The sequence below is a fragment of the Rhinolophus sinicus genome, linkage group LG15 (genome assembly GCF_036562045.2).
Source record: "Rhinolophus sinicus isolate RSC01 linkage group LG15, ASM3656204v1, whole genome shotgun sequence".
Lineage (NCBI taxonomy): Eukaryota > Metazoa > Chordata > Mammalia > Chiroptera > Rhinolophidae > Rhinolophus > Rhinolophus sinicus.
This window is the reverse complement of record NC_133764.1, coordinates 7418722-7439041: the sequence shown is the minus strand read 5'-3', so window position 1 is coordinate 7439041 and position 20320 is coordinate 7418722. Positions and strand designations below refer to the sequence as shown.

General features: G+C 44.5%; 1 protein-coding gene across 1 annotated transcript in view; it reads left to right on the top strand.

The window, feature by feature from the left end:
* Window positions 1–1266: 1266 nt before the first annotated feature.
* Window positions 1267–20320, top strand: part of LOC141568964 (dynein axonemal heavy chain 9-like) — a 48481-nt gene continuing 29427 nt past the window's right edge. The window contains exons 1-6 of the mRNA XM_074320391.1: window positions 1267–1784; window positions 6968–7164; window positions 9953–10111; window positions 11151–11281; window positions 15504–15715; window positions 17322–17555. Of these exons, the coding sequence (XP_074176492.1) occupies window positions 1368–1784; window positions 6968–7164; window positions 9953–10111; window positions 11151–11281; window positions 15504–15715; window positions 17322–17555 (1350 nt within the window). The 5' untranslated portion in view covers window positions 1267–1367. The remainder of the gene's footprint in view (window positions 1785–6967; window positions 7165–9952; window positions 10112–11150; window positions 11282–15503; window positions 15716–17321; window positions 17556–20320) is intronic.

Genomic DNA, 20320 nt, shown 5'->3' with positions numbered 1-20320 from the left:
ATTTTTCCCTAATGCTTTTTTTGAAATGCTAATTATGAAATCCATCTTAAAAGTTGTTTTAGTGCCTCTGCTTTGTCTCTTCACTCATAGTTGGTCTGCCTGTTTAATCTAGCAATGATAAAACACTCTACAAACATAAAGGCTCATTTGCTAATGTGAACATTTTCATCATAGCACCTCCTGTGCCCCAGTTATTATGAAATCAATCATTTTACCTTCCAGCTACTAGCTTTTCTTAAGGGGTTCTTGTTAGCACAGCTACCTTTGATACGTGCTTTTTCTGTTAATATTCCTTTAAAGCCCACTATAAGTGTTCTTTTTACCCAGAAATTGCAGTCTCTGATTGGCAACTAAAATCAGAATGGTAGGGTAGAGGGAAGCTCATTTTAGACCTACAGGAATCATGCTGCCCAGGTTGTCCCTTTCCCTGTCCCATTCTCACCTTACATGCATTGCAAAAGGTCAACATATTACATCCTAATCAGGTGACAAATGCTAATTTCTAAGATCAAGAAAGGTGCTTCACATTATCCCTTTGTGGAGACAAAATCCAGACCCAGGGCAGGATGGGGGGGCTCTGAACATCCTACATATTTAATAGTATTTTGCTGCATGTGAGGACTGATTGGGGACATGCTCATGGAAAGCAAAGTGATCAGAGTTAGAGGCACTGTTTATTAGTTTAAGCACACACTTAAGTCATGGATAAAGAAGGGCACTAAAAATATGTTATTTCTTAATGATTTATTTTAAAATGAATGCTGAAACTGAGCTGTTCAATATGATAGCTATTAGCCACTGTGGCTATTTAATTTTAAATTAATTAAAATTAATAAATCCAGTTCCTCAGTCACACCAGTACATTTCAAATGTTCAATAACCCCTAACGTATTTAAGTCATCACGGAAAAGAAATAAAAACTTCATTGAATTGCCTTACATCTATTTTATGATTTGACATTGCTTTTATAAAGTTTGAATTACACATTTGGGAAATAGTAGAACCATAATATATTCACGGTTCTGGAGACCTCTAAAGAATTTAATCTGTCCTTAGCCAGCAGTATCCTTAACAGCATTTATATCCTTGACCTTCCCCTCCACGTGCCTCATCAGTAAACCATTGGCCGAGACAATCATCCTTAAGCACCTCCAATCCAAGAGCAGAGACCCTAAATAGGGGCGTCGGCCGGTCTCCTGGCAACAGCGAACGCGATCCCACCTCTTCCCCTGCCCGCCCTCTCTTACCTTATTAGACTGCAAGGGGCGGGGCCAGGAGTCATGTGCCCAATGGGAGGGGAGCGGAGGAGGAAGTCCTAGCCGCGTCCCCGTCGCTAGGGAAACCGCTGCAGCTGAAGTTAGCGCGCGATGCCGAGCGCTGAAGAGCCGGCTGCGCTGGCTGAGGAGAACGCGGTCCAGGAACCCTGCGCGGACCCACGACTGCGACTCCTGGGAGCCTGCGTGGCCCAGAGCCTGCGGCCAGCTGCGGGAGTCTGGGAGCGCTGCGCGGGCACCGCGGAAGCGGAGCAGCTGCCCCACGCCTTCCTGGGCCGTGATGCTGCCGAGGGACCGCGGCCGCTGCTGGTGGTGCGACCCGGGCCCGGGGGCCTGACGGTGCGGCCGACGCTGGACTTGGGACCCGAGTCCGGCCCGCCTCGCACTAAGGGGCTTTTTTTTCTGCGCACCAGGCCCGAGTCGCCGGGGCCCAATAGCTTCCGCGGCTCAGTGCTCTGCGGGGACGTGCCCGCCGCGCCCCTGGAGTATCTGGCTGCGCTCTTCTCTGAGGTGAGGGTGGGTTGGTTACCTCGCCCAGGCCGCCGGTGGCGGGGCAGGGAGGGGGGAGGGCCGGCGCAGACTCGGGGCGGAGGCGGGGCCTGGGGGAGGGGCGGGCCTTGGGAGAGCGAAAACTCCCTGCGAAGTTCGAGTCCGGAAGAAAAGGAATTGGATGGGGGGCGGGGCCGTGTGGAAACTGAGACCCGGGGATACGGAACACCTGAGAGGCGAGCTGGGGAAATCTGAGTAGGGGCCAGGTAAGAGTGAGAATGTGACGGCACTGAGACTTGGTTCAGCCCTGGTCAGGGTTCAAGCCAAAGTCAAGGAGAAGCCAGAGTCTAAAGAGTTCCTGGGGTCTGACCTCCTTTTAAGGCTATAGATCTTCATTTTCCTATAAAGCGGCTCTGGGGAAGACCAGAAGTGGTCAACAAAGGGGCATTTCTATTGGGTCAGTGAGGTGAAGGGAAAGGCTTTGAACAGTGTTACGTCTGGGAAAGTTAGGGGAGGTGGTTTGGTTTTGATTTTCATCTCATTCATTACACAACCATGAACCGAACGTCCGCCCTGTGCCCAGTTAAGTTGGGGCATCCAGTTGGAAATGTCCACCAGGTGTTCGGAGGAGTCTACCTGGAGCTCAGGGAGGAAGATCTCCAGAGATGTAGGTTATGGAATACTTTGGTGGCACCAGAGCGGAAACCTCTAGATTGCAGGCGATTTCAGAATGCGTGCTCAGGAGAGATTCCTGGGACATTTATTCCGTTTTAGAAGGGGAGTACACTTCCCTGTAAGTTGAATGTGCTTCTGGAGACTCGATGCCCTGAATCCTGCAAGTTATGAGTTAAGTATTTACAGAGTACTGGCAATCTGATGTTTCATGTCGTATCTGCTATGGGTAATACCAAAAAAATAAAGGTAAGATCCAACCCATGAAATGAATCAAATATTTAAAGTATTTAAAATTAGTCTGTTGGATAGAGGTAGAGCTTACCTAAAGTTGGCCCCAGTGCTGGACCCAGGTCCTACAGGCTCCCTGCTACATCAGCTGTTAGCCCTCTTGTTGCTTTATTAGGAGGCTGTGGGGAGGAGAGAATTTCAGGGAAAGGTTTGGGGGTCACAGGAGCTCTCAGGGACCCAGGAAAGCTAGGTTTCTCATTAGATGTGGAAGTATTTCAGTATTTTAACAACTGGAATGGCTTTACTGCTGTGCATTGTCTGAACACCATCCCCGCAGGAATCCAAGCTTGGATCAAATCCCCTTATAAATGATGATGATGGAAAGAAGTGTCACTGGGTTCAGGGAAGAGATACATGCATGGTGTGAGAGCCATGCTTAGCCTCAAGTGTTGAACTGACTCCTGAACAAAGGAGAAGGATTAGGATAGAGAACAAGGTCACTTTCAGGTAGGGAGCAGATTGAACAAAGGTTGAGACATGGAACTACACCTAGTGTATGCGGGGGACAGCAGGTCAATCCCACAGTTGTGTCAAGGCCAAGGTATGTCATGAAAGCAAAAGTAATTTTAAAGTAGTTGAAACCCTCAAATGTTCAAGAATTTTCGTTGGTGCATTGTGGGGACAGCCAGGAGTGCAGTTTTCAGGCTCTCGGCCTCACGGCCTCACGTGGAAAGGTGCTGCCTTAGGTAGTAAATGGCCATCAACTGTGATCGAATGGTCATCAGCTGTGGCTACTTGGCCATCGGTTATAACCAGTGAGCCATTGGCCATTAATATAACTGCCGTGGCTACGCTAGCAAAAAATGCGGGCTAGCAAGAAGATGGTGGCTGAGCTAGCAAGAGCGGATTGCAGTTAGCAAGTGAGGTTGGTTGGCAGAGAGAAGTGGACGTCAGGTTGCGGACAGTGTGGCTCCTGCTTCCTGTGTCTCCAACCCAGCCGCCAGCGAGACTATAGTGGTATGACTCCCCTATCTATGGTTCCGTGGGTGTTCCTTTTTGGCCTTACCATGTGCTGCGTTCTTATGTGGGGAGCAGGACCAGAGACCCCACAGGCCACCCCGAATGACATGCATTGAAAGAGATTGTAAACAAACTGATTGTTAATCAATAGGGGACTGAGTGAAATAATTAAGATCCATCTATAATTAAAAGGAATGATTGATAATGAAACAATCCTTAAGGTAATATTTTTATTGTGGCAAAAAAGCACGTAAGATAAAATTCACTCTTCCAATAATTTCCAAGTGTAGAGTACAATATTATGAACCACATGTGCAACAAATCCCCAGAACCCTCCATGACTGAAACTCTACACCCACTGAACAACACTCCCCCTCCCTCTTCCCCAGCATCTGGCAACCATCATTCTACTTTGTCACTATAAATGGGACCACTCTAGGTATCTCATATAAGTGGAGTTATACAGTATTCATTTATTTTTTACATTTTCTTATTTTATGATTTTTATTCAAATATAGCTAACATACAATATTATATTAGTTTCAGGTATACGCCATAGTTATTCAACATTTATATACCTAAAGAAGTGATCACCACGATAAGTGCAGCAACCATCTGACAGTGTACTATGCTATCACAATACTATTGACTGTATTCCCTATGCTGACCATATTTCTCAGGACTTATTTGTTTCATACCTGGAAATTTGGACATCTAATTCCTCTTCACCTTTTGCTCCCTTTTAAAATTTTTCAATTACAGTTGGCATTCAATATTACTTTACATAAATTTCAGGTGTACAGCATGTGGTTAGACATTTACATAATTTAGGAAATGATCCCCCTGACTAGTAATCACCTGGCACTATATATAGTTATTATCATGTTATTGACTATATTCCCTGTACTTTATTTTTCATCCCCATGACTATTTTGTAACTACCAGTTTGTATTTCTTAATCCCTTTACCTTTTTCACCCTGTCCCCAACCCCTTTCCATCTATCACTCCAACAAATCTGTACTCATCTGACATCATACATAGTTATTACAATATTATTGACTATATCCTTATGCTATACCCATAATGTAGAGTATAGCATTAGGAATGCAGTCAACAATATACTGTATTTTTCACTGACTCCCAACCCCGTCAGCCATCTGGCAACCATCACTCCATTTAAAGTTGCAACCCCTCCACCTCACATTCCTGATTCTCCTCACCTGCTTTATTTTTTTCCATAGTTCTTATTGTTTGTTGATCCTTTCTTCCCTAGAATATAAACTTCATGAGGTCAGCATCTTTGTATGTTTTGTTCACTGATGTACCTTCCCAGCACCTCGTACAGCACTGGCCCATAGTAGATGCTCCATAAATATTCATTGAATAAATGGATGAGTGGCTTTTAATTTCATAGAGTTCACATTCATTATCTTTCTATCACTCAAAGCTCTCCAAAGTCCAACCAAAAGCCACCTACCACTTTTTCTTCAAACAGTGTACATTCAGTTATTCTATGAACATATGTCAAGTGTTTCCTGTATGACAGAAGTGAAGGAGGACTGTGCATATATAAAGATCAAATCAAATAAGATACAGTCCTGCCTTTGAGATCTTAGGAAAATTACTGTTTATCCTCTCCCCTCTTAGGCTTTCTGCCCTGGGTCCAAAGAGTTCTTTCTTAAATGAATCTGAGTGGAGCTCAATTTGTGACATTTTATTTCTTGGAGCTCTCTGTTCACTTCTTGGTCAGTTCTCAGTTCAGTGATTGATGCCAGACAGACTAGGCAAGGAGCGTCCTCTTGGAATTCACGTGTGGAATCCAGGTATTCTGTTTTATAATTGCACAGACTTATTGGTCACATATAGAACCCAACCAACTATATGAGTCCATGTTTCCTTTTCATTATTGACTTAGTAGTTCCTTGTCACATTACCAGAGCCTCTGTTTTTCGTTCTCGTATTCCTTTTCCATTAGTTATGAGCTCTTGGCAGGCCGTGGTTCCTAGTGGGTTATAGTAGTTACAACTTTTAAGTTGCTAGTGATAGAAAACTCAATTTAAACTAGTTCAGAAAGTTGAAGAGCAGCCTGACTGAGGAGCTCAAATGATGTCGTAGGCCTTGGTCTTTCTCCATCTGTAACTCCCTCTTCTCCGTACTGACCCTATTCTGAGGCTCCATATGGTAGCACAATGGCCACCAGTAGCTCCAGGCTCATAGAAAAGGCAAAGCTTCTCTTCCTCAAAAAGTTCAGATGAGAGACTTTGTCCTGACTCGCATTGGTTCAGGTTTGTTCACATGTCTACCTCTGGAGCCGGAGATGGGTACCGAAAGAAGAGGAACTATGCCCCCTCATACCCTCTGCAAGCAGGTAGTCAACCTTGCCTGCATTTGTTCTATATTCTGCCTCTGGCCTTTGTAACTGTTTCGGTCACTTCCTGTTCACCCTATTGCTTAGGTAAGGATTCCTGCCCTAGGATTATGGGGATGGCTGAATACACAACACTGGTCCAATGAGACTGACAGCAATTATTAGTCACATATACTCACAGCCCAGAGGAGAAGGACACCATGCCATGCAGGGCCACATGGGGGTTGCCCTTGGGAACAGAGTGAACAAGCAGGGACTATGGATAACAAGCTTTGTACTGTCAAAGCTTACTGGTGCCTCTGGTTCCTGTGGGAGGATTGGCTTGTTTGAATAATTCCACTGTCTGGCAGAACTGCAGCCCACTACCCAGGGATAAGCCGTGACTATGCCTGGTCCCCTGGATAAGGAGGGCTGGTTTTTTGTTTGTTATTTTAAGAACTCTTCATTTTTTTTTATTGGGGAATATTGGGGGACAGGGTGTTTCTCCAGGGCCCATCAGCTCCAAGTTACTGTCCTTCAATCTAGTTGTGGAGGGCGCAGCTCAGCTCCAAGTCCAGTTGCCATTTTCAATCTTTAGTTGCAGGGGGCGCAGCCCACCCTCCCATGTGGGAATTGAACCGGCTGTTGAGAGCTCGCGCTCTAACCCACTGAGCCATCCGGCTGCCCGGGAGGGCTGTTTGATGAGGGGAACTTATGTGCAGGAGCAGAGTGGGAAGGAAGCTTGTGATAGGCTATTCAAGCCTCTCCCGCTTTTACCAAGGCAGTACATGCTTTTGGTTCTTAATATCCGGCCTTTACTGCACAGTGACTTGGAAACAGTTATGTATAGCTTTCTGAGTCTCGGAATAGGCTTTCTCTCTGGTCTCAGCATTAGAACACCTGCCTTTCTGTCCTGTGGCACCTCTGTTATAGGTAGTTATCCCCGTCTTGACCAATGAGAAGAATCAGCTTGGTTGGCCCCACGTGGTGTGTCGAGATGTCCAGCAGCATGCCCACGGCCTCCAGTGGGACCTCCTCATTCTCCTGCAACAAGTGAGGGGGAAAACTTTGCTGCCTCTCCCAGTAGGCTCAGAAAAAGTGGAGTTTGTGGATTCTAAAAGTGGGACGAGGTAAGTACCGCCAGCCTGGCCATATGGGCCTCATATGGGAGCTGCTAGTTTTTCTGAATGTTGTCTTTACAACTTTTCTGTTCCTGACTCTGAAAGTCTCCTTGTTCTGCCCACAAGCCGACTATCTGCTCTCTTTGCCAATGTCCTCGAACTGTATGTTTTGTCTTAATTACTATCCTTGCCCCCCTTCCTTGGTCCTGAGTCTTTTAAGGCTATCAGAGCAACATGACCTTTTTTCCACCCAGAATTATTTCAGGGCGAAGAGCAGCCACACTGATTTCAGTATTTTGCTTACCAGGACAGTGTCTCATCATTGGCAAAGACCCAGGTCTGGCTTGGGAGACAGCCACGCCACTTCCCAGCATCTACCCAGCACACAGTGTCACAGACCTAACTCTGCTGTCTCTTGTTACATTTCCAGACCCTCCTCCCCCAGTAGCTGGAGACTTTTTTCAGGTCCTGAGGATGGTTGTTTTTTTTCCAAATAGAAACAAATCTGTCTTTGTTGGAGCTTACAGTCCTTGCCTCCTGTGCCCCATTAGGTACTAAAACCCCAACCTCGTCCTTTCAGGAGTGATATCCACCATCAGCTTCCACTTACTATTCCCGCTACCAGCTATCATTGTTTCTGTCCCATGAGGATTTGTTCTTTTTCTTTCAAACTAGGCTATGAATCTAAATGATATACTTTATTATATTCTACTCAGGGTGCAGGTGGCTCCTAACAAGATGCTGAAAGTGGAGGGAATTCCCTAAACACAGAAATTCACTGCTGAATCACCAAAGTAAAAATGCCCATGACAATTTCATTGTAAACCTTGGTTGGTAGTAGTAAGAAAACCATCTTAATGTTTTCGATCCTAATATTAAAATGTTTTATTGGTTCAACAGCAACATGGATGGATGGAGGACCATGACAGATCCATTATCTCTGTCATTTCCTTGAGTATCTGACATAAAATGACATTGATTACATAGAACTTAGTGCAAAACCCTGGATCCTGGCTTTTAATCCAGGCTCTGCCACTTGCTGGCCAGGTGACTTGCAAGCAGTCATATGATCTCTCCCAGCCTCAGTTTCCTCATTTGTTAAATGGAGATGACCTTAGAACCAACCTCATACTTAGAGTTCTTATGAGATGGCATCCATCAAGCTCTTAGGACAGTGCCAAACATATAATAGAGCTTAATAAATGGTAGCTGTTATGACCAAGCCACAGAGACTTGAGATTGGCCAAAAGGGTCAAAATGCAAAGCTGGCTGATGTCCAGCATATACTAGACATTCACCTTCAAGGATAACTTGGGGGAAGGAGATCATAATGAAAGCTGCAGTGGGTGACTACCACGTTGGATGACCTCCATCAAACAAAATGGGCAAATTCCCAAATGCCAGCTGGCCACAAAGTACCTGAGACTACCCAGCATTTCTCCGTGTTTGTGGCAACAGGCTGCCTTCCTGCATGAGCTCAGTCTGCCCAAATGCCAAGAGTTTCTGAGTGTCTTACTGTCATTGTTGTGTATTCAGGGCCCATGATTTGATCTGAAGAATAAGTAATTCATGTGATGGCGATGCACTTTATAATGAATTTTTGCTATTGGAAGTAATTTGCTGCATATATAATTTGACTGGAAAACTTACTGTGGTTTCATAAAAAGATTCAGTTTTCAAAATAAATAAATTCAAATTACTCTTTTCCTGTTCCTTTTATATTTTAACATAACATTCAGTTTATGTGTACATAATCATTGCTGAGTTTGTCTCCCTTTGTTCAAATTTGATAATTTCCCAAAAGACTGGGTCATTTTTCAGGATGATGAGTATCTTCTCCCTTTAATACGTTCTGTCATGACTTGTGCCGTATCATTTCTCAGCAAATATTAATTTGATGAAATTAAGTGAAGGTGGTTTTCTGACATGAAAATGTGAACCATAGATTCTCTTTCTTATTTGTATTTTGAGTTCTTGGCATGAACGGTTTTCAGTTAAGACTTAATAAAAAGGGAAACCAGAATGTATTTTTGGTTTTTAACTTCTTTCAAAATATTCCTGTTTTTGTTTGTTTGTTTGTTTGTTTGCTTATTGAAAAGGCATATGAGGAAGAATGCTTGGGAATTCCATTCTTCACTGAAGAAGTGAGGACAAAGCCAAGTTAATAGTGGCTAAAGGTTTGCCTCATGGAAGAGGAAATAACCTATTTCCTCTTGATGCAGAGGTCAGAACTAAGACCAAAATGAGGAAATCACAGGGAGATAGACGTGGTTCTATGTAGAGACACACTTTCTGGCAAGAAGAGCTGATCTCCTGAGAACTGCACTGCTTTGTCAAGTTGGGAGCCTGCTGACATTGGTGGAATTCAAGCAAGGGTTGGGTGGTCATGCAAATGTTTTCTGTCCATTCGAATGTTTTCTGTCTGTAGTGATCCAGTGGAGCCAGCAAGTGCGGGTGTCCAGTGCATTTCTGCCTTGACAGAAAGACTTGAAAGGGTTCAATGTTCTTACAGTAGTCTTCAGAATGTTGGTGAACCCCTGAGTCTTGAATAATCGTGTACGCGTGATTGTGTATGCATGCATGCATAAGCATTTTGCCTGGGGAGAGGATATCCTACTTTTCATTGACTGCTCATCAACCTTTTCTCCAACGAAAGTTAAGAATGCCTGGACTAGATGGAATTTCCCACCTAGTTTTTTTTTTAAAAAAACTTGGGATTCTGTTTTGGGGGATACCCAGAATTATTTCCAATGTTTCAGGGGTTTTTGTGTTTATTTGTTTTTTGTGATTTTCACAGCTTGGATTCTGCAGATAAGTCAGTCATTTATGCCATTGAGTCTGCAGTGATCCAGTGGAGCCACCAAATACAGGCGGTACTCAAGAGAGAGTCTTCCCAGCCACTGCTGCCAGGGAAGAATCCCACCCCTAAGTTGGAGTTGGAGTTCTGGAAGAGCAGGTAGGTACATGCTCAAACCCTGAGGAGTAGGTAGGTGTCTTACAGAGGGTAGTGGCCTGGGGGAGCCACCCGCAGCTGTTTCTCATGCCCCCTAGAGCAGACAGGTCAGTGTCGTTTGGGGCAGTACAGTTTTCTATACTCTGGGACGTGTACAGTTTCCCTAGGATTCAACAGTTGCCCCTCCTTTCTTAGACTATAGCTGGTGTATCTTCTGACATGTCTTCAAAAGCTCTTTTACCTACATGTAAAATTAATTAACTCTTATAGGTTTTCTTCCTACTTGTCTACTCCCTTCTCCTTGGACAGTCAAGGCTGTATGCACACACTTTTTGTAAGGATCTGTAGAAAAAGAGGGGTTTTGACAGCTGGATGCAGAATAGCCTGTCTTAGGTCCCAGCTAGTCATTAGCAGGGCTAGAAAGCCCATTAACCCCTGTGTCCCAGCCCCACAGAGTTCTAGAAAGACCGAACTATGGCGCCTACTGATTCCCCCTCCACCTCCCCATTTCCTTGTTCCTATTTATCATTGTGCATAGCAATCTTTTACTCAAGAGGGGATAGACAGATGTTTGAGGCAGATGTCCCTGTCCTTGCATTGAGTGACAACTGTCTGTGTCACATGACCAAGCATGCCTCCAGCCCTGTTTGTGCCGCCATACTGAGATACCCCTCCGCTTGCCTGGTTTCTGACCATTCCACTGATTCTCCAGCAGCTTCACTCTAACACCTCTCTCACCCCACCCCAAACCTTACTACCAGAGCTAATGACCTCCAGCTGCCAAGCTTTTGAGCCACCAGATGGTCACAGCAGTTTTTCCCTGCTATTACCTCCTGGAGCTGCCCCTTTGAACCACGTTCCCTACAGAGGCTTCTGCCCTCCCTGTTCTGGGAACAGATGCCCTGGCCATTTGGGCTGGAGCCAGCCTCTGTGGAAGCACCCTGAGGCAGGGCTCCTCTCGGTCCAACTGAGGGTGGGTCATCACTCTGTGACCGAATTTCCTGGTGTTCACCTGGATTCACCCTTCTCCACGGTGCTGCAGGTCTGAGGATCTGGAATACATTTATCACCAGCTGAGGTCGATACAGGTGAGGAGCATGGCAGGACTCCTGGATAAGCTTCAGAGCAGCTACTTCCCAGCTTTCCAAGCCATGTGCAGGGATGTTGTAGCAGGTGAGGAACAGGATTTTCATAAATACGTTTGACCTGAATTTTTTATTTAGTGTGGAATTATCTTCTCTCCCTGATTTCAGCAGCTTCAAGTTCTTAGAACCTTCCAGCCTGACACAATCTGGCATGGTGGCAAGAATACCGAATCTAGAAGTGGGAGAGCAGCTCTGCTGTGTTCTGCTTGCATTTCCACCACTTTGTGACCCAGGGAAAGTTACCTAACCTCTCTGAGCTTTAGCATGTACCATGGTTAAAGAACGTAACTTCCTACCTACTTCCCTAGGCTGTTGTGATATAATGTAGGTGGGTGTATTTTACTGACTATACCACACTGCACACACGCATGTTGTTACTGCTCACTTCTGCAATGCAGGTCCCTTTGCCCCGGCTCCTTGAGACGTCTCTGTTCCATTTCTAGCTCCATTCTGCTTTTTCCATTCCTACTGTCAGATAGGATAGCAATTTCCTGGCCATCTGAGCACCAGACAAGATTGGCCCTTGTCAAAATTGCAAAGCTAGCAAAATCTATAATTAGAAGTAGGTAAATTTTTTCAGGACTCCCTCTCCCCTTGCCGGTGCACTTTGCTTCTTTCCTTTCTCTTTCAGACCTCCTCCTAGCTCTTCAATGTTGAAGGTCAGAATGTGCTTTTAGGGTATTTGCAATTTCATGTGATTTACGCTTAATCCAGGAAGTGATTTTCAAATATTTTTTCTCTATCAGACTCTTTCTTTAAATACAATCTGTGTAAGTCCAAAATATAAAACTAATCAAGATATATTTGTTCTGTTAAAGAGGGAGCGTCCTATGTCCATAGCCCCTGGGTGGATCCCTTATCTCACCTTCTTCCCCCTCATGGTGTGGGGTTTTGAAAACCACACAGCTACAGGGATAAAATTTCAAGCGGTGACATTTCTGACATGTGCTGTATAACAGGACATGTCAGAAACGTCACCGCTGGAACTTAGAACTGGCATAAGTAGCTAGTCTTTGAGGTCTTTCTGGCCCCTAAAATCTTATCACAATGTCTGCTCTGCCAGCACATACAGCTGGCTTGGAACAAGGTCCCTCTTGAGGCCCCAGTTTATTGCTTCATTGAGCGGTTTTGTGTCCCCGAGGAATCAACTGTTGTTCCCAATTTATAGTTCAATTAAAATAGTACAGGTGTCCCCAAAAAGGGGTACATGTATCACTATTGGTATGAGAGATGATTGTGGGAGATGTATGGAGAGGTGTACTTAAAAATATGTTAAAGCGTAATTGTTTTTGGCAAGTGATATCAGTTTTGCATTTATGTAGTGTTTTGAAGTTTTCATTTTATACGATTTTATTTAGGTTGAAATGGGAGGCAATTCAGAGAAAAGTATTAAGTAATACTATGGTTGTATGCAGGCATGATGAATATTATAAAAGAGGTATGCAAATGACTGTAATGTGGGGCTCTGAAATAAAACAACATGTAGTAAAAGTGTATTTATGAGTTGGTTATTTAGAGCCCAAAATAGACCCAGTCTTACTTTACTATAAGACCCGGTATAATATATATAATATAATAATAATATAATATGATATAATATAATTATTATAATATAATACCAGGTCTTATATTAATTTTTGCTCCAAAAGACTCATTAGAGCTGATTGTTCAGCTAGGTCTTATTTTTGGGGAAACACGGAATTATAATAGTACCAGATAACCACTACTGTAAAAACAGAAATCCTTGAAATACATAACTCAAGTCTGATGATGGAAAAAAAGACATTTTTATTAGAGGAGTTAGATAGAGACTTGGTCAGAAATTTTGGAGGGATCTTCAAGGAATAAAACTATTTTAGAGGCTGGCAACTAATTTTCTCATGTCTCATTTAATTTCAGGGAACCTATCTTTCTTTATCCTACATATATATACTATCTGCATTATTTTTATCAGTCAGGATTCTTATACGATCAGCGTTTTTCATTGGTTCACTGATGGACTGCCAAGTGGGAGAGGAAAATAAATATTCCTGAATTCCTGGGTGTGAAGTGAAAAAGCGTGAAAAATAAAGAAGGAGGTTGAAGGACTGTAGGATAATGTGTGGGAACAAGATTATCTGAAGTGGAATTGATTGGGGCAATGAAGAAACTTGGAAAATAGGAAGTACCAGTACCCTGGGGGGTAAAAAACGAGGGCAATAAAGACTAATTAGGGAGGTCTCATCTCTGGCCACTAGGAGGCAGTATTGGCATAGTACAGCCTGGTTGCTCCTCCGGGCTTTCTGTAGGTGTGTATTTGTGGAAGAGAAAAGTCCAGTGGGGCTCTGGAGCTGACTTGGATTGGCTTGCAGTTTCTCATGAGAACCCACTGTACCCAAATCTTTTCAACTCCTCCTCCCCAGCAGCCAGTGAAGTCCAGGTGGTAGCTTGAAATCAGGCACCATGTGAATATTAATAATACGTATTTACACCACAGAAATTGGCAAATACTACGAATAAAGGCTTTTGTCCCAGAAGAGCCTGTTATTAAAGATTTATCAGCAAACCACTGGACATCGTTGTGTAACTGGCCATTTATATTTACAGTATTTAAAAGGTGTGAGCCTCACTGTTCATCTCTCTTCATTTGCCTTGTGAGCCAAGATGATTGCACCGTGGCCTGGATGAACCCAGTCTCACAACCCTCAAATAATTGTGTTTTTAACATCAGTAGAGTGCCTATTTGTATGAGTAAAGGAGGTTTTGCTTTTTTAAAAAAAGATACAAAGAGAAGGTTCCTCTGGCCTGATGGTCTTAGACTTTCTCACGGCCCTGTGAAAGCTAGAGCATATGCTCATTAGAGTGGCTGGTGAATTCTGATACCCCTGCCCCTACACAGCAGTGTAATACTCCCAGCTTCCGCATTTAAGAATCACTGCTGTAATCAATTTACTGTGACATTTGACTTTCAAAAATCAATTCACACACTGCTTTCCAGAACTCCATTTGGGATACACAGTACGAACGTACACATCACAAACTCCTGTGTGTAGTGAGCCTCACAACCATCAAGCCAAGGGTTCAACTTAATAAACGTGGGGTAATCTTGCTTTTGCTCAGCTAGGCAGGACTGGTCGATTCATAGGAAGACCTGGGCAAGTTGCTTAGGTCTTAATTTCTTCACTTACAAAGGGGAGTAACAGAAAACCTCACAAGGTTTTCTACGACATGGTTTAAGTCTAGTGAGTAAAACAATGCCTGGCATATTGGAACTGTTTACTCTATAGTGTATGTTTCAAGCTTCCTTTAGGATGAATGCAGAGCATAACATAACATAACCTGAGGCCATCTGCTCTCATATACTAGTGCCTGATGATCTGCCTGGGAAAGAACCTGCCTTGGTAAACACTCCTTGCAATGAAGTTTATTCAGTGGGCTTTTACATCCCCTCTAAGCTGCAGAATTAGTACCCGGTGCTACTGGGTTTTTTCCTACGTTCCCCTCTCAGTCACCGCAAGATGATTGGTGAAAGGCACCTCTCTGTCCTTGGCTATGTTCAGAGGAAGTGGTAGGAGATTTTCTTGGCTTTGAAAACCAGCAGAACTTGCCATCATTAGTCTGTACTGTTTCTCTGTTCCCTGTGACTTCTCCTACATAAAGCCTCAATGAGATTCTTCATTAGCAAGTAGTTATCAGAGACGTTACCATTTATGGAACGCCTGCTTTGGTCCAGCACTGTGCTAGCTGTATATGAAGATTCTGTTTGTCCTACCTTCAAAGCTTTCCAAGAACTCTTTAATAAAATTAGTTACTGTCCAACTTATTTTTGAGATTCAGAGAGGTTAAATGTACCTAAGGTCATACAAGTGGTAAGTGTCAGGGTTGGTATTTGAAGACAGATCTTTCTGACTAAAATCTGTCCTCTGTCATCTATTTTGTGCTGCCTCAGAGATATCAGCAGCAAAGGAATGAGGAAATAATTACTGAGTATTTTGCACACACACAGCACCAGATGGGCTGAGAGGACCCGGATGAAGTCCAGATACAGGGATGTTATAAGGGAGGCCCCTCGGACCATTATCCTAGCTGTCCAGGGCTCTGCACATTTCAGTATTTCCTCATAAGAGCTAGAAAGTTTATGGGGACCAGCCTTCTCTCTGCTCTCTCAGTTTAGGGAGAAATGGTAGCCATCGCTTTGCAGGTACCAGGGCTTCAACTCGGTGTGTATGAGCCCCAAGCAGGGAAGGGTGAATGTCTTCAATTCTTTCCAGCTCTGAGGGAGGCGCAGGATGTCCACACGCACCTGATGCCACTCTGCCGCCAGCTGGAATCCCTAGAGGACCTGGAGTTTGCGGAGGTGAAGCCACGGCTGCGACCTCTACTCCACGTCGTCTGTCTGATTTGGGCCACATGCAAGTCTTACCGCTCCCCAGGGAGGCTCACTGTGCTGCTCCAGGAGATCTGCAACCTTCTCATCAAGCAGGTTGGCTGCCCCAGGATCCCCAGTGACCTCCCCTTGGGGGCTGGTTGGCATTGAGTCACAGGGAAGAGTAAAATGTTCATTTTATTCAGGGCAGGGAAATGATTATGGTCCAAAGTGTTCTCCCAGTTGATTTATTTTAATCACAAGGTCATAACACACAGAGACATTTTCAGTAGTGTTGGAATACACTGAAGGCCTTCCTTTTCCCTCTGCCCAAAACTCAGGGTCTCACGAAGCGTGGGTGTGGTGAATTTCAACCTCTTTAATGATCTGTGCCCACAGACTGGTATTAAGTCAGCCATGAAACTTAGCCATTAAGAATGCTGCCTCTGGAGTCAGATGTCCCTGTGCCAAATCCTGCGTCCCTTCTTGTTAGCTGTGTATACCTGGGCAAGTCACTTATCTGTTCTGTGTCTCACTTTCCTTGTTTGGGCAATTGTGAAAAGAAGAGGACCATATCTGAGGGTAGCAGGCTGACTGTGAAGCTCTGATGTCATCACGCGTGGCAAGGCTTCCAGGGTGCCCTGTGAGCTACAGAGAGGCAGCTACTTGGATCACACACTGTATGCTCCTTCTTAGAGACTCGTGTAGCATCAACCAGGGCAGCATACACCTTGAGGAGTGTGTCTGGAAACAGAACTGGAAGCCTTAAGGACGTTTGGGTGACCTTCCCCCCTCCCCTGCAAATGGTTTCTTTCTCCTCTAAGGAGCTGTGACCCTAAGAAAACAATGAACAAGTTTAAAGAGTAACTGATAATAACTAACATCTATGGAGCACACTGCAGGCTCCAAATTGCTGTGACATTCATGATTGTGTCTATTTTTAGTTGAACCCTGTAGGTGGGCAGGGACAGCCTTATTTAGTTATTATTATTTAAAGATGTGGGCTAAGACTCCGGGAAGTTAACTAGGTCGTCCAAGGTCGCCCAACCCAGGATTGGAAGCCAGGTTGTTTGATGGCTAGATCAGGACTCTTCTGTCACTCCATGTTTGTCCGCCAGGACTCTTTTGGTTGAAAGTGTAAGTAAACCCAACCCAAACTAGCATCGACAGAAAGGTAATTTATTGGCTCATGTACCTTGAAGGTTCAAGGAAAGACTGGCTTCAACCCTGGCTTACCATAAAACCTTAGATACGTCATCAGGATCCAATTATTTCTGCCCATTCTTGTGGTGGTAAAGATGGCTGTCTAATAGCTTCAGCTTCACAGCTTTCCAGGTTCAAGTCTCTTGGAGACAGGGAAATAATTGTGGTTCAAATGATTTTTGCAGTTAAATTATTTTACCATAGAAAGTCAGTAAGTCCCCAAAAGAACAGCTGGGAACGAACACTTGCCCCATCCCCAGCTGGCCCAACAAAAGAGTTGCCGTGTTTCCTTGTCTTTGATTGGTCGCTTGCCCACCCCTGAGCCAAACACTGACTTACTTGGCTTGACCCCAAGTCCCAGTCCACCTGTAGAGCTGAGGAGAATGTCAGATGTTTCCTATATCATGCTTCTGAAAAATATTACTTGGCAATTATGCAGGTTAGAGTTAGTTTTGGTAAAGTTGTGGGATGTTCTGTATTTTCAACCAGGCTTAGTGACAGTAATGTGTTTGTATTCCAGGCCTCTGATTGTCTCAGCCCAGCAGACCTCCTGAAAAGTGAGGTAGAAGAAAGTCAGACAAAACTGCAAGTGGTCATGGACACCTTGAACTTCTTCAAGCAGGTGTTTCAGGACCGAAGGGAGAATCTCCACACATACTTCAAAGAGAACGAGGAAGTCAGGGAGTGGGATTTCCAGCCTTCTTTGGTCTTCGTGCGATTGGATGGCTTCCTGGGACGACTGCGCATGGTGGCGGTGAGTGTGCTCCTTCACCTCAGGCTCCCAGCTCCCGGAGGGAGTAAGCAATGCAGGGATCCAAAAGTCAAGTAGGAAAATGGTCACTGCAATATGGTGGTCAACTTTCCTTTGGTTGGAAGAGCACATAAAAAGATTCAGTAAGTATTTGTATTGATCGTATGGCTTTGTCGTCACCCAGTGGAGGACCTATTAGAAGTTCGGGAAACTGTGATCATAGAATAATTTAGGAAGAAAGCCCAAGGAATCAGTCAACTAATTCAAACTAGTTGATTGTCAAATTGCCCATAATCTTCAAACTTTGTTTCAAAGAAACTCTTGCTAGAAAGTCCGATGTACAAAGAGCAAGTGAGCCGGTCCAGATGCAGCTGGCCGTTCCCATGAAGCCACTTTTTTGAACTTGTGCTTCTTCACTTTCCCACCCTGAGAGTGGCTCCAAAAACTACAAGACTAGCTGAATCTCCGTGGAAAAGAAATGTGACTTTTGCTCAGAATTGTGTCTTTCCCCCAGTTATTTAAGAGTTAATGTGAATATTAGTGTAAGGACCAGGGTGAGAAGACATGAAGCTTTTTCTTTTGGTTGCCTTTACCCTCAGAATTTAATATAGTTAGCAGATCTTTTAATACTTTACTGCTCTGTATTTGCGGATTGAATTTTGGGTGCAGGCAGTGGGCACAATAAAATGAAATATATACTTATTCTAAAACTTATTTAAGAAATTCAGGGTCAAATTCAAGATTCGGACAATAGCCAAGGAGACCGAGAAGGAATTAAAATCATGTTTCTAGCTGTGATCCGCAGAGACTTGGGATGATGAGAGCGATTGTGTTGGGAAGAGGCTGTAATGAGTGGCGCAAACTGTGGGATTATGAGGATACGAGTATGAGATTGAATCTGTTCATTTCAGTTCAAAAACTTTGATCCATCACCACCATTCAACAGGCCCTGAGCTAGGCACTGGGGATATAATGATGGCTGAAACATGGTTTTACCTGTAAGAAGCCTGTGGACCAGTAGCCACAGCGCAGGAAAAGGTAGACAGACTAATGGAGGAGATCCAGGGATAGCCCTTCTGGAAGGCACACCTTAAATTCTTCATCGGGATCATGGAGAGTATAAATAATTGATACCTGGCTCTATCCTAAATGCCCGCTTTTTCTGTAGCTGTTTGCATCACAGCTCTTGATGCTCAGCCTCTTCTCTCCTGCTTCACTCTATTCCTCTCATCTTCTGCATGGACCCCTCCACTGTTGTTTAGCCCAGGTGACAGACCTCCAGCTCCAACTGCCCCAGGCCTGGCTCACCAGGGTGGAATCACCACCGTTACTACCTTGCAGGCTCTCCAGCCCTGCAGAGCCCAGCTCAGAGATGACAGTGGGGCTGGGGCTTCAGGCCTTATGCACACATGCTAATGATGTGACTTTGCATATAGACAGGTATTCTAACATTAGGGTGCCTAATCTGCAGCGTATGTTCAGTAAATATATGCAGCCCTGGCCATGTCCCCCCAGAGCCATTACCCTCACAATAGTCGGCTCTCAGGCTGCTTTTTCTTTCTGAATCAAAAGCACAGACGCATGAAAAGCAGGTGCCCCAGTTTAATTAGAGGATGACTTGAATGTCACTACAGCTCTCCATCTTCCCGCTACTTCCAATCTTAAGTTTTCCGTCCTTTGCTCTGGTTTACTTCCTTGCTCCTGGGCCCAACGCCACCATTTCTTTTCGCTACTGCTTTCCCTTTTTCCTCTTCTTCTTCTTTCTACTTGTCTCCCCTTCTCTGTTTTCCAGGCTTTTTTTTGTGTTTTGTTTTCATTTCCCTTGGCTCTTTTTTCACCCTGAATTTCCATGATTTTCCTTTTTCCCATGGCTGCTTCTCCCCTGTCCTATTATTTCCTCCCCTCTTTCATTTTTCATCCCCCAGTCCTTTGCTCAGCCTCATCCCCTTGGCCTCTGGCTGCCCCACCTCTTCCTGTTCAGCTCAGTGCAGCGGGACGCGGGCTTATTGATCGTCTCCAAGCAGATTTCATGTAGCCCTTTAGTTAACATTCTGTGTATCTCTGTGATCGATGCCTTTTTGAAATGGGATTAATCTGCTTCTCTCCAGCAAGAATTAGCATGAACCTAGCCTTATTCATCTTGTGGCCGCCGAGATGTGTGCAGCTGCAATTAATAGATACACAAAGCCAAGTTAATAAAATGACATCAGTGCGTTTACCCTCTACATGCTCACGTCCAGGGTTATACTGTGAAGGGCTGTTTTTTAATCTCCATGGTTCTCTCAAATCCTCCCACCCCCTTATTTGTGTTGCTTTTTTCTTTTCTGTTTATGCACAAGAAAGTTTTATTGTGCAGATCAACTGTTCCCCTCTGGGTGCCTGTTGAAATGAAGGCGGAAGCAGGGCTGCGGCATATGGCTAAGACATTTTCAGCAGGTCTGCAGCACGTGGCGTTATTGCATTCTCAGGATAGCACCACCCGCCTCCTCCTCAAAACACGATACAGCTAACCTCTCAGAGCGCTAACCCTTGAGCAGGGAAAGGAAGAAGAATAGAAAAACAAGGAACTGACATGTTTCAAGAGCACATCTCGTGCCAGGCCTGCTCCCTTACAGTCGTCTTAAGAGCTAGGTGTCAGTCAGTACCCTTACTGTAGCAAATGGGCACATAAGCATGGCACATCATACATTTGCCCACGGTCACACAGCTCAAGGCCGTTTATCTGGGATTCGTACCCAGGAGTCTATGATTCCCAGTAGCATCTTTCC